Here is a 14362-nt window from a genome sequence, read left to right on the forward strand (position 1 = left end):
TATCCAATAATGGCCTTTCAGTGCAGTAGTTCCATTTTCAAACAGGCCTGTGGGGGTTGTAGGCATCTGGAAATATGTAGAATTTGTCATGCCCAATGGATTAGGGAAAAGGACATGGTTCCATCTCCCCTCAGGGTGAGCATGACCCACCATTGTACAATACCAAGCACCCGAATCATTTTTCCACTCACACGATTGGTAGAGGAGTGGACCAAATCTTTCTCTGAAATCATATATACGAGACACATTTTCTCTTGACCAAAACCCCTCAAAGTCCTTAACTCCCCCAGTTTTATTAACCCACATCCACCCAGATGTGTGCCTAAAACTGGGTCTTTTCTTTTGGTTTTGTAATCTCAGATTACGATATGTAAATGTCCATTGACATGTACTTCTACCTACAAAAACACCACCAGGTTGTGTGCGGTTTAGACAATAGATTCCTTGGCCTGGATACTGGACTGGCCATGGGGCTGTATCTTCTTCAGTCCAAAAGGTGTTTTTGTCCACTTCACTAAGGGAGCTTACAAGCCATTTGGGAGCTACTGGAGTCGAAACCCAAGGCCATGCTTCGAATCCCTGCGGCCCACCACACACCCAACAGTTCGTAAGGTTGTACACAGAGGACACTTCTTCTGCCAGCTGCATGAATAGATTGGTTACAAGAAACCCCTCATTAGGGTCTGAGGGGGCAGATGCAGAAATATCAAGGGTTAATGCTCCAAGGGTACACCAAAATAGAGAGACAAACATCTTGTTCATATCATAGGGAATATCACATAGATAAAGCAGTTTCCCAGAAGGTCATGCAGATGATCAATGCAGATGATCAACAGCTCCACAGGTTCTCTAAGGCAGACCTCGGGTCTTTCACCTAGAAGAAAAAAAAAGAAAACGGACTCGGTCCATTGTAGGGAACCGGTAGATAGTTATTATTAGAAAGATGGAATACTCCACCTTGTATTAATCTTGAATTCTTTTCCATGAGCATCTTTTGCCCTCCAGGTATATTTATTAATTGGAGTTTCGAGTACCAGGGGTATTGTTCCCACAGTGGGGAGTTCAACCAAAACTGGTTGGCCTGGAGAGTATGAGGGAGATTTGGAATGCTCAAGTATGGTTGGTATGATTTCCGGGGCTTTGGGGCAAAAGGCTGTAATTTTTGGGCATCCGTTTACCCCCCAACGGCTATTAACACTGGTCAATGCTTCCCTTAGCCGCTCAGCCCATCCTGGCATATGAGGTTTAAGAAAGCGTTTTAACAGACCGTTGGTTCGTTCCACGATTCCATTTGCTTGTGGGTAATAGGGGGTATGATATACCCAAGTAATTCCTTCCTGGGTTGCCCACTCTTGAACTGTTTTGGCAGTGAAGTGGGAACCATTGTCTGATTGGATGGACTGTGGTTTAGGGAATTGTCGTGGGATGGAAGGGGTAAGGCCGAGAAGCCTCCTCCCTTCCCCCTTGTAAGGTAAAAGGGAAAAAAAATTGAAGGGAAAAGAAAAAAACCTCGCAAGCTGAATTAGCAAAGCAGTGGAGCTATATTTACAAAGCAATGTAGGATTTGCAGGGGGAATATTTACAAATTTACAATATCTACAATATATACAAAGATATACAACAGAGCAACACAGAAATGAGAGTGGCCCCCCCCCTCGGCAGAGGGGTCCCCCACCTCCGCTCTCCCCTCTCTCCCCCCTTTCCCCAGAATGGGATGGAAAGAGAAAAGAAAAGAGAGGGAAAAAAATGTTAGAAGCAGTTTGTGTTAATTGGAAAGGAGTTAATACCGGCTGTTATCTGGTCTTCAAGGCCGAGGCCTTGGCAGAAAGCCCAGCACAGGCAGAGCTGCTGCACGAAGAAAAGGCGGAAGCAAGACTGACTGAGAAGTACTGGAAATGTCCAGTATAGTCCCAGCTCAGAAGGTGCTTCCTCCCACTTTACCAATGAAATAGTTTAGACTATTCCTTCCGTTTACCAACTTCCGTCCACCATATTCCCTTTCTTAAGGGGGCAACGTCAACCGGCCACAGGAATGTACCAAACCACCCCTTCAGTGCCTTTACTGTGTTTTCCCCGGTTGCTCTGGCAAATGCCTCAGCCGAGACCAATCCTGACACTATTTCTACCCCGACCAACACATATTGCTTCCCTTCTGATTTTCGGAAAGGGCCAATATAGTCCACTTGCCAAGCTTCCCACAGCCCTTTCCCCTCTCTTAGGTGCAGGGGGTCATTTTCCAGAGGGTGTCTTTCCAAACGGGTGCGGCATTGGTCACAAGCAGAGACACAAGTCTTGCACTCTTCTCTGCTAACTGGCCAACCCCTTGCTTGGGCCTCACAATACAGATCTTTTATTCCAGAGTGTTTTCTTTTCACATGCAGCCATTCTAGCAACCGTTCCCAATTTTCTGTTATTTGGGTGTTTTGCAGGGGAGCCAATCTGGCTAGTTCATCTGCTCTGCCATTCCATTGGCTAGCAGAGGAACCATCCTCTTGGTGGGAGGCCACCCATCCCACTGCGAATTTTCCTTTTTTAGCAATGGCCAGAATATCTTGCCATTTCTCCTTCTGCCATACAGGTATTCTATTAACTTCCCAGTCATTCTCCTCCCAGAAGAGTATCCATTCAGTACAGCCCTTAAATACAGCATAGGAGTCAGTATAGATGTGGACAGGAGAAGTAGATTCAGCCTCATGCTGAAAAACACTCCAGACTGCAATCAACTCCCCCACTTGAGCACTACCTTCCCCTTCAGTAATTATCTGTTCATTGGTATCCACACTGAGTGCCACAGATCTGTACTTCCAGGTCTTCCCTTCCCGCTTAGAGGAGGCATCTGTGAACCATGCATTCAGTATCTGTCCAGAGAATGTAGGTGCTATTTGTATTATGGAGAACGGTTTGTTAGCCTCCCAGTCTGGACCCATTTCCTCCTGGAAGGTCAACATTTTGGTGGTTCCCTCAGATACTGAAAAGATGTCACAGTAGTGCTCTATCTGGGCATACCATTTCCTCACAGAGGCTCTTTGGGCCACCCCTTCAGGTGGTGGTGTTCCTGCCAGAATTGTCTTAATTACTTTGAATGGGCCTCTAAGCACTATTTGTTGCTGTTTAATGGTCTTCCCAGCTTCCCGCAGGGCTAAACTAACCACAAACAAACCCTTTTCCCACACCGTGTATCTTTTTTCTGCATCCTTAAAACTACGACTGTAAAATGAAATTGGTCTGACAGGGGCTTCTGGACCCTTTTGCCATAAGTGTACTGATAAGCCAGACTTAGCAAATCCCCATTCAATGTGCACAGGGTCAGTAGGGTGAATAGGACCAAGAGCTTGGTGGGCAGTGGCTTCAAATATTAGCAGCTGTAATGCTTCTTCGTGGGGCTCTTCCCACTGCCACTGAACGCCTTTGCGTAACAAATCATATAGGGGTCTTGCAATAATTGAAAAATCAGGAATATGTTTCCTCCAAAACACAAGTAATCCTAGTGCATGTTGCAAATCCTTTTTGGATTCTGGCATTTTGATCTGGTCCAGGGAGGAAAGGGTGTCTGGTGGAATACAGGTCATTCCCCCCTTCCACCAGATTCCCAAAAACTTCACTTCACTTGAGGGCGTCTGTATTTTCTCAGGTGGTATTCTCAGCCCCAAATTTTCTAGATGTGAAATTATATTATCTTGGGTTATTCGTACCCCTTCAATATCTTCTCCTGCTACCAGAATGTCATCAATATATTGGTAAACACTGACCCCTGGCTCTAGTTGGACCTTTTCCAGTTCCTGTGCCAGCGCATGGTGGGCAAAAGTGGGTGAGTGCTTAAATCCCTGTGGGAGACGTGTGACTGTGAATTGTTGACCACCCCATGTAAAAGCAAAGCGGTCTTGGTCCTCAGGTTGCAGCGGGACCATAAAAAACATATCTTTCACATCCACTGTACCCATAATTGAGTGTGCTTTCTCCTGTATTGTAGCTATGAGTTCAGCAATATTTGGCACTGCAGCTGTTAGTGGTTCAGTATTGGCATTAAGCCTGGGGTAATCAATGGTCAGCCTCCATGTCCCATTAGGCTTTCATACAGGCCAAACTGGGGAATTGAAAGCAGAGTGGGTGGGAACCACAATGCCCTGTTTTTTTAAGTCCTCCAGTACAGGCACTATTCCTTCTTTAGCTCCCAGAGGTATAGGATAAGGTTTGACATTTGTCAGCTTTGAGTGAGGTAGGAGAGGTACGGCTTTCAGCAGCCGAATGCTCATTATGGGAGACCCAAAAGACCATTTTCGCCCTTTGTTGTCTGACCAGGTTTTCCCTTTTAAAACATCAAGCCCTAGGAGGTTAGTTGGAAACTCCCCTATGACCATTGACACCTTAGTGTCCTTATCTTCCCCCGGCAAGCGTAACGGGATGGTTGCTAATGCCTGTGCATGGGTTTGACCCAGAGCATCTGCTACCAGCAATTTTTGTTTGGAGAGCACCACTCCACAATCAGTAGCATCCTTCGTTTTAATAGCTGAAATCTGAGCCCCGGTGTCTACTAAAAATGTAACAGGAATTTGTTTTGGTCCTACAATGCCAGTGATTAGTAAATCGCCCTGGCCATTTTCGGTGAGCTGACGAATATACATCCACCCTTCACCCCTCCGCCCACCATTGGGGGGTGAAGACTTCAGTTTCCCTGAGGCTGAAAAGAAGGCATGCCTTTATTCTCCTCAGACAGGTCTATTAAGGGGGGTGCAGTGGGCTCAATTTTCTGATTGGGCTCAGGCCAGTTCTTCACAATCATTTCTAATTGTTTTGTGTTTAGCCCATCTATCACTTCTTTGGGGATATTTTTCTTTAGACCTAAGTTCCACCAATATTGCCGGGTATTTGTGTGTTCCCTGCCCCCTGTTCCAAGCCGGCTGGGGGCACGGTTAAACCCCTGAGGACTTGAGGGTAAGTGGTTCAGTTTTACATGCCTCAAGCCCCTAGGGTCAGTTTTTTTAATTTCTTCAGGGATACTATATTGCCTGGCATAGTCTAATAACTCCCTTCCAACCTCCTCCCACGTCCATGGTTTCAAGTCAGGCTGGCTGCCTCCGTGTGTTAAATTATCTCTTAGAGCAGCCTGCATCCTGGAGGAAATTGGGGTATCAGTTATTTCTTTTTGGAGCTGGATGCCTCTTATTTTAAGCGAGTCAGGGAGGCCCCTAACCAGAGCAGTTATTCTGTTTGCATCCACCAGGAGAGAAAGAGGGGATTCAAAATGATGTTTTTGTTCCCTTTCATATATCATCTGCAGGCATGCAGCCTTTTGCACATTCTCCATTATCTGATTCATCCCTCCCCGCAGAATTAGGGGTTCACCCCTCTCCTTTGGATCAAACCCCCCTGCCCAATAGGCAGCTCTTTGCGTAAGACTCCAGGGTCCACTTCTGTTTTTTGTAGTTAGAAAAACATTATCACCCCAATAGCCCATGGCTTCAGCTTCTGTTAACAGAATCTGATCACCTCCAGTTTTTGAAACTCGCCAGACATATTCCACCTCAGATTCCCCAGCAGAGCGTGCAAATTCTTTACGAATTTTGGCCAATTCAGTTGAGGAGAAAGGCGTTTCTTTGGTTGTGATAGTGGGGGTAACCTCCCCATCCTCATATAAAACTTCAGTTTTAATGAGAGGTCTGATATGCGCAGCAGCTTCCTTAGCCGCTGTCAATTCTGCCCGAGGATATATGGGGGCAGGATCCGGGTAATCCCCCTCCTGTTTTGCTTCCAATTGAAGTTTAAGATCTGCTACTACATTTTTTAAAGTAGCCACATGGCTTTGTAGTGCGTCTACTAAGCCCTGCAAAGAGAAAATAGTCTTATTTTCTTGCTCATACCATTCCTCTTTCTCTCTCACTGCAGCTGCTAAACAGGCGCCTAACACTGCACAAATAAAAGCTTTCCCTTTTCCGGTTTTTGCCTTGGCTTCCTTTTGCAGAGCCAAAATACGATCAGCCACACTCTGGAAATTATTCCAGTTTTCATAAGCCCAATCAAGACCTTGTATAGATGGGCGGGCCCCGTGAATTTCTAAAAGGTTAAAAAGCCTCTCACACCGGGCCATCTCTTTTGTTTCACAAAGCATTTCTTAATGGGGCACTAAGTTTCACGGGGAAGTCAGATCAAAACACTGTTTGTACCAGCAAAATCTTCCCTGGAAAAACGTACACTTTTAAAACGCTTACTCCAAAATAATCTTCTCCAGGAAAAATGCACAATAGATTTCTCAGGAGAGGTCACACACAAGAAAAAACAACAACAACCTGGGCTTCTCAAGGAAGTCACACTATTTCCCTGAGTGAACCCACACTTGCAAAAGCTTCTCAGCTTTTGTACCTCAAAATTTTTTGTTACACTAGGATAACAACCTTGTGATTCTTAGGGAAGAGTCACTCTGTTTCCCTGAGAGAACACACACCAGCAGAAGTTTCTCAACTTTTGCTTCAATACTAGGCTTCTCGGGAAAGCCACACTTTCCCCGAGAGGATACACACTTTACAAATATCACCAAAACTGGGTTTCCTAAAAGAGGGTACTGAGAATTCTCGGGGAGGTCACACTATACAGTCAACATTTGTACCCCAGATAATCTTCCCCGGGAATGCACACACAAATTTAAAGCAGGGTACAGAGGATTCTCGAGGAGGTCACACTATAAAACCAACAGTTGTACCCCAGATAATCTTCCCCGAGAAAGCACACACATTTAAACCTTTTGAGAACTCCCACACAGTCTCTCTGAAAATTTCGCTTCGTCCTTCTCCGGCCACTTCCCTCTCGGGCGAGTGGAAACGCGAATCTGGACTCCACTCTCGCTTCGTACTAAAAGTACGTCTCAGGCACACACACACATTTCGGGGTTCTCAGAAATGCAATAATTTTGCTGTGATACTTTTCACTGCACGGGAATCCTGCCGACTACGCCAATTAAATGTCACGGTCCGGAGACATTAGATGTCTCGGTCCGGAGACACAGTTCTTTTAAATATTCCCGTGTTGTGAAATTAAAGGCACAAATGAGGCCAAAGTATCTACAGCTAGACTATTTATTAGATAAAGTGGACATAAGAAGGGAGAGGGAGAAAATGGAGAGAGAGAGAGGGAGAGAGAGGGGGAGAAGAGGGAAGGAATTAGAAGGAGAAAGTCAGAAAGAGATTATATTACCAACGGTCAGGGGTGGTGAGAGTCCAAGATGCGTTGCGTTGCCCCGTGATGTTATGGTGCCGTCTTCTCTCTTCCTCCTTGACAGTGTCACTCAGGTCTTTTATACAGTTTTTTAGTCCTCAGGCAGGTGTTGGTATGTCAGGTATTCCAGAGGCAAGGAGATAATCCAGGTATCTGTTCCCCCGGAAATCTTTCTGTGTATTGCTGTGTATGTGGGCAAGATTTTTGGATGGAGGCGAGGGGGGCCTCCGTCCCCCCCCCTCCATTCAGACAAGTCTTCCCACATTCCTTTACACAGGTGGTGGAAACCATCCTATCACCCTGCCCAAGGTACTTGATGGGCGGAAACCACCCTGTCCAAAAAGTGTGATGGCTGGGTCCTTAGGTCCATTGTTGTAGTCCGATGTTATCATGATGCAATCACAAGCTGATTTGCATCCAGGATTGGTAGACAGGATTAGTCCGATGTTATCACGATGCAATCACAAGCTGATTTGCATCCAGGATTGGTAGACAGGATTCTTTCCAGTGGCTCTGCTATCAGTTTATCTTTGTTGATTTACATTAAGAGAGACAAACTTCTCGTCTTCCACACCACCTCTCCAGCCTGTCAAGGTCCCTCTAGATGGCCTCCCTTCCCTCCAGCGTGTCTGCTGCACCACACAGCTTGGTGTCATCAGCAAACTTGCTGAGGGTGCACTCAATGCCACTGTCCATGTCCCCCACAAAGATGTTGAACAAGACAGTTCCCAGGACTGATCCCTGAGGGACTCCGCTTGTCACTGGCCTCCACTGGGACATGGAGCCATTGACAGCCACTCTTTGGGTGCGGCCATCAAGCCAGTTCCTTATCCATCTAGTGGTCCACCCATCAAACCCATGAGTCACCAGTTTGGAGACCAGGATGTGGTGCAGGACAGTGTCGAAGGCTTTGCTCAGGTCCAGGTAAACGACATCAGTTGCTCACCCCTCATCTATTAATTTTGTCACCTGCTCATAGAAGGCCACCAGGTTGGTCAGGCAGGATTTGCCCTTGGCAAAGCCATGCTGACTGTTCCCAATCACCTCTTCACTATTCTTTTGAGCAAGTAGTGACTCCAGGAGGATCTGCTCCATGATCTTTCCAGGCACAGAGGTGAGACTGACTGGCCTGTAGTTCTCTGGTTCCTCCTTCTTACCCTTTTTGAAGATGGGGGCAATGTTTCCCCTTTTCCAGTCTGTGGGGACTTCACCAGATTGCCATGACTTTTGAAATATAATAGAGAGGGGTTTAGCAACCTCATCTGCCAGTTCTCTCAGTACCCGTGGGTGTATCCCGTCGGGTCCCATGGACTTGAACCCTTTCAGGTTCTTCAGATGATCACGAACCTGATCTGCACTTACAATGGGCAGTTCTTCCTCCCCGTCCCTGGCTTTGACTTCCATAACATCAGGAGTGTGGCTAGAGGCCCTTGCAGTGAAGACTGAGGTAAAGAAGTTTTTTAGTACCTCAGCCTTTTCCTCATCACTTGTGACCATGTCACCATTTTCCTTTCTGAGGGGGCCCACACCTTCCCTAGTCTTCTTCTTCCCATTAATATACCTGTAAAAGTTCTTACTGTTCCCTTTAATCTCCCTGGCTAGATTCAATTCAAACTCTGCTTTGGCTTTCCTAACCAGGACTCTTGCTGCTCGGGCAGCTTCCTTATATTCCCCCTGTTCTACTTGTCCTTCTCTCCACTTCCTGTAGAGTTTCCTTTTAAGTAATAGTGTGTCCAGTAGCTCCTTGCCCATCCAGGCAGGCCTCCTAGCATTCTTACCTGCTTTTCTCTTTGTTGGTATACAGAGCTCCTGGACACAGAGGAGGTGGTCCTTGAATACTGACCAGCTGTCCTGGGTCCCTCTTCCCTCCAGGGCTTTGTGCCACGACACTTTGGCTATCAGATCCCTGAAGCGATCAAAATCTGCACGCCTAAAGTCTAGGGTCGTGAGCTTGGAATACTTCCTCCTGATTGCCCTGAGGATATTAAATTCAACTGCTTCATGGTCACTGCAGCCAAGGCCATCTCTGAGCCTCACATTGCTTACCAGCCCTTCCCTGTTGGTCCAGTATAGCACCATTTCTTCTTGGTTCCTCTACCATTTGGAGGAGGAAGTTGTCTTCTATGCAGTCCAGGAACATCCTGGATTGCTGGTGCCTTGCTGTGTTGTCCCTCCAGCAGATGTCCGGGTGGTTGAAATCACCCATGAGGACCAGGGCTTGTGACCTGGAAGCCGCTTCTATTTGCCTATGGAGGGCCTCATCTGCTTGGATCTGCTGGTCAGGTGGCCTGTAGGAGACCCCCACAGTAATATCTCCTTCCCCTGTCCTGCCTTTAATTTTAACCCATACGCTCTCAACTAGCTCATCATCCCTCCCCAGTTGGAGCTCCACTGATTCCAACTGGCTATTGACATAGAGGGCAACACCTCCTCCTCTCCTTCCCTGCCTATCCTTCCTGAAGTGTTTATACCCATCTATCCCTACATTCCAGTCATGGGATTCATCCCACCAAGTTTCAGTAACAGCCACTATGTCGTGGCATCCCAGCAGCACAGTGGCCCTTAACTCATCCTGTTTGTTGACCAAGCTGTGCACATTCGCATAGAAGCACTTCAGCTGGGCTGGCCCTGTCCTCCTCTTGTGCCAATTCCCCTCGGTTTCCACAGAATGTCCTGGTGGATCATTCGTGGCTTGCCTCAGGGCAGCAAGTTGAGAGCCCTTACCAGCTCTCCTTCTCTCTACTGCTGGTGAGCTGCCCCTCTGTTTGTCACCAGCCAGCAGGAGACTATTAACCCCTTCCCCCTTCAAATCTAGTTTAAAGCCCTATCAATGAGCCCTGCCAATTCCTGCCCCAGGATTCTTATCCCCCTCTGGGACAAGTGTGTCCCATGAGTTGTTTTCAGCTCAGGTGCCTTGAAAACCAGTCCATGATTGTGGAACCCAAAGCCCTGTCGATGGCACCAGCCCCTGAGCCATGAATTGATCTGTCGGCCCTTCCTCAGTGTTTCCTCATCCATTGCTGACGTTAGAGGGATGGCAGAGAACACGACTTGAGCCCCTGATCCCTTTAGCATTTGCCCTAAGGTTCTGAAGTCTTTTTTAATAGATTGTGAGCCTCTCATTGTTACATCGTCACTGCCCACCTGAAAGACCAGCAGTGGGTAGTAGTCCGAAGGACTCACGAGGTTGGGAATTCTATCTACAACGTCTTTAACTTGGGCACCAGGGAGGCAGCTGACCGCTCTATGAAATTGGTCTGGTCTGCATATTGGGCCCTCTGTTCCCCTCAGTAGGGAGTCTCCTATGACGATGACCCTGCGAGGTTTCTTTTCTGGGTAAGTTTTGATGGCTGGCCTGAGGCAACCTGTCATTGGTGCAGCTTCTGACCTTCTTGAGTCCTCGACCTTACCAATGACCTGTTCCTCCTGCAGAGCCTCATACCTGTTCTGTAACTGCACTGGAGGCAGCATGCTGCTCACAGGAGCAGACTTCCTTTGTTTGCATTTCTTCCGTCGGGCAGAGACCTGTTCCCATTGGCCCTGCTCATGTGGGTTACTACAGGGAGGTTGAGAATCTTGCTTCTGGGAAGGTATCAAACTCCCTGTTCCACTAAGAGTTACCCCCTGTTCTGGTTTAGAAGAGATTACATTATGGGAATCATCAATTTTCTGCTCGCCATCTCTTCTAGCTCTTAGCCTTTCCACCTCTTCTTTTAGTTTGACCACCATGCTCATCAGATCACTGACCTGCTCACACCTGAAACAGGAGCTGCTTCCTCCAGCCTCCATATCGAGTGCCAGGCTCCAGCATTCACTGCAGCCACCTACCTGAACATCTGCATGCTTGTGTGTGGTCTCTGTTTGGGTGCCCACTGTCCTTCTGCTAGCCTTTGCTCTAGTGGTGACCATCTTGCAGTAACCACCCTCTCCACACGGCTTTTTTGCTTCTTTTTTTTTTTTTTTTTTTTTTTTTTTCCCCTGTCAGTGAGAAGGCGAGCTGCGCTCCTCAAGCTGCCTCCTCTCTCTTCAGCCACGCGCTGGGTTCTGTTTGGTTTGCACGCGGTCTCTGCGGCAACCCCTCCCCCAGCTACATCACTGCCCTCCGGCAGGTATGCAGTCCGAGCCCCCTGCCCCTCCTCCTCTCTTCGGAAAGTCCCGAGCCACCAGCCCCTTACCGCATGAAAAGCAAGGGAATCAATGCCAAACTCCCAGAGCTGTGCTCCTCAAGCTGCCTCCTCTCTCTTCAGCCATGCGCTGGGTTCTGTTTGGTTCCACCCCAGCAGGCCGAGGAGGCAGAGTTAACATATACTGGTGGAGCCTAATTTTGATCCTAACCCCATTTGCACATAAGGAGTCCAATCAAGATCAAAAACCACGTTCCCATGTGTGGATGAATTCTCTTTCAACATTAGTAATGATATACAGATTAAAAGGAGCTAAGATCATAACCCCATTAATTATATTGATGATAGCACCATTTGAAGTAAGGTCATGAGAACAAAACACTTATCTGCATCTATTGAAAGGGATAGTGAATAGTTATAATTTGACTGATTGTTGGATCTGCTCCCGGCTACCTAAAAATTCGGCCCATGGGCTTCCTTTAATAGGAACAGCCTTTCCTAATGTAACAGAAATACAAAAAGTATTCCAAAATCATAAGCATGAGGATCATATGGAGATTCCACAATCTCAGTTAAGGTGGAAATTACAATTTGAGGAACCTTTACATGCGAATATGTCAGTACCTTGTGTCCAGTGATGCTGGGAAATAACTATAGACAAGAATAAAGGGGGAAATAGAACTGACCCTGGATGTGGAGATGTAATTTTTATAGGGCAATATTCAAAGTGTTCACAATTTATTAGTTATGGAGAAGCAAATATGTGGAATCTTAATCAGACCAGAGAGAAAAGACACATACCTAAAGGATGGCAAATACCTATTGGATCAGGATGGTATTGGATATGTGGTAAAATTGCTTATAAGGTATTACCCTTAGGATGGCAAGGAAGATGTGCTATAGGACCAGTCTCTCCTCATATCTTTATAGTAAATCAACCACAGGGATTACTTAGAAGCTTTGCAAGAAGAACTAAGAGAGGAGCAAATCACAGTATCACAGTATCACTTAGGTTGGAAAGGACCTCGAGGATCATCGAGTCCAACCTATCAACACAGACCCCATGACTAGACCACGGCACCAAGTGCCATGTCCAATCTCCCCTTGAACGCCTCCAGGGTCGATGACTCAACCACCTCCCTGGGCAACCAGACATAGTAAGTTTCATAGTTTTGCTAGGTGGTTTCTGCCTTGGCTTGGAGTTAGTGAACTTGAAAAAGCAATGGTAAATTTTTCTGCTACAGTTGAAATTATGATGAATGCAAGCATAGATGCAATAAAAGCGCAGCAAATTGAAATCAATAGTCTCTCGAAAATATCTACTCAGAATAGATTGGCTTTAGATTTTTTATATGTTAAGGAAGGGGGTGTATGTGTAGTCATAAATGTAAGTTGTTGTAGTTATGTTAATCTAGATAAACGAGTGGAAACAGATTTACAGGCGATTGTAAACCACAATCGGATATTACATCAGATTTCTTTAGATGATACTTCTTGTGGATTTAAAGAATTATGGGATAAATTAACTTTCTGGTTACCAAATCTAAATTGGCTTAAACATTTGTTTGTAATATTCGTTTGAATAATTGTAATATTGCTATGCAATTGTTGTTTCAAAATACTAAGACCTTTAAGTAAGATTGCTCATGTCAACGAGTTACAAGTAGAGAATTATGATTAGAATGTGATCAGAACTGTGGTGGGTGGAAGGGCAAGGCTAAGAAGCCTCCTCCCTTCCCCCTTGTAGGGTAAAGGGAAAAAAACTTGAAGGGAAAGAAAAAAAAAAACTCACAAGCTGAATTAGCAAAGCAGTGGAGCTATATTTACAAAGCAGTGTAGGATTTGCAGGGGGATATTTACAAATTTACAATATCTACAATATATACAAAGATATACAATAAAGTAACACAGAAATGAGAGTAACCCCCCTCGGCAGAGAGGGGGTTCCCCACCTCCTCTTTCCCCTCTCTCCCCCCTTTCCCCAGATTAGGTTAGAAGAGAGAGAGAGCGAAAGAAAGAAGTTAAAAGCAGTTTTGTGTTAATTGGAAAAGCAGTTAATACAGGCCTGTATCTGGACTTCAAGGCCGAGGCCTTGGCAGAAAGCCCAGCACAGAGATAGCTGCAGAGCTGCTGCACCGTGGAAAGGCGGAAGCAAGACTGACAGAGAAGTGCTGGAAATGTCCAGTTCACTCCCAGTTCCGAAGGTGCTTCCTCCCACTCTCCCAATGAAATTAGTTTAGATTATTCCTTCCGTTTACCAACTTCCGTCCACCATATTCCCTTTCTTAAGGGTACAGCCTCAACCGGCCACAAGAACAGATGAACCTAGTCATGATCCAGTTAAAGAAGTATTGAAAAATTTAGAAATTTTAACACAAATCAATGGTAACAAAAAGAAAATGGGGGATTGTGATGAATATACTGGTGATTTGTGTCAAAATTATAAGACTTAGAGTGCACTGGGATTAAGGGTCAGGATCTTGTGAGGCCTGTTTAGAGGGTAAAGGGAAAGAAACCTATCTTGCAGACTTGCAAGGACACTGTCTGGTTAATTGGAGACATCACGGCTGAGAAGGAGCTGTCTTAAAGATAAACATTCAGAACTAGGAATTTGTTTTCTTCAGATAAGAAGCCTGCACAATTGGGCATGCGTGAAAGTGGATGCTTTGACCCTTACCACACTGAATGTAGGGAGAAGGGATTTGACCACCTATTCTAAGACTCATTATCATATGCCTGCCTTCTATTTAGCATGAGTTTGCCTATGTAGATGATGTAACTATATAAGATGAAGAAAAACTATTGTAAGGCTGCTGTGGAGGTGAAGTTTTGTCCCCTCCCAAGCCCAGCGCGCTGCTTTGCTTGCTGTTATTGCTTTTATTGCCTTTTTACGACCTTTTAGTGCCAATAAATCAGTTACCAAAAACTTTTACCTGGAGTCATCTATAACAGAGGAGAAGTAGTAGGTGCCATATTGATACCAGCCGCCGCCCTTGGCAGCTTGCCAGAATCAGCAGCAAAGTCATTTAGAG

General features: G+C 46.0%; 2 protein-coding genes across 2 annotated transcripts in view; one reads left to right on the plus strand and one right to left on the minus strand.

The window, feature by feature from the left end:
• The window catches only part of ERICH1 (glutamate rich 1), a 173779-nt gene that overhangs the window by 55654 nt on the left and 103763 nt on the right, over window positions 1-14362 (plus strand). The window lies entirely within an intron of this gene.
• Window positions 4664-6085, minus strand: LOC137452668 (uncharacterized). The gene has a single exon (XM_068161296.1). The coding sequence runs from the start codon at window positions 6083-6085 to the stop codon at window positions 4664-4666; it is 1422 nt and encodes a 473-aa protein (XP_068017397.1).

Source organism: Melanerpes formicivorus, unplaced genomic scaffold (assembly GCF_026170545.1).
Source record: "Melanerpes formicivorus ecotype bairdi unplaced genomic scaffold, bMelFor1.0.p_v2 SCAF_57, whole genome shotgun sequence".
NCBI lineage: Eukaryota > Metazoa > Chordata > Aves > Piciformes > Picidae > Melanerpes > Melanerpes formicivorus.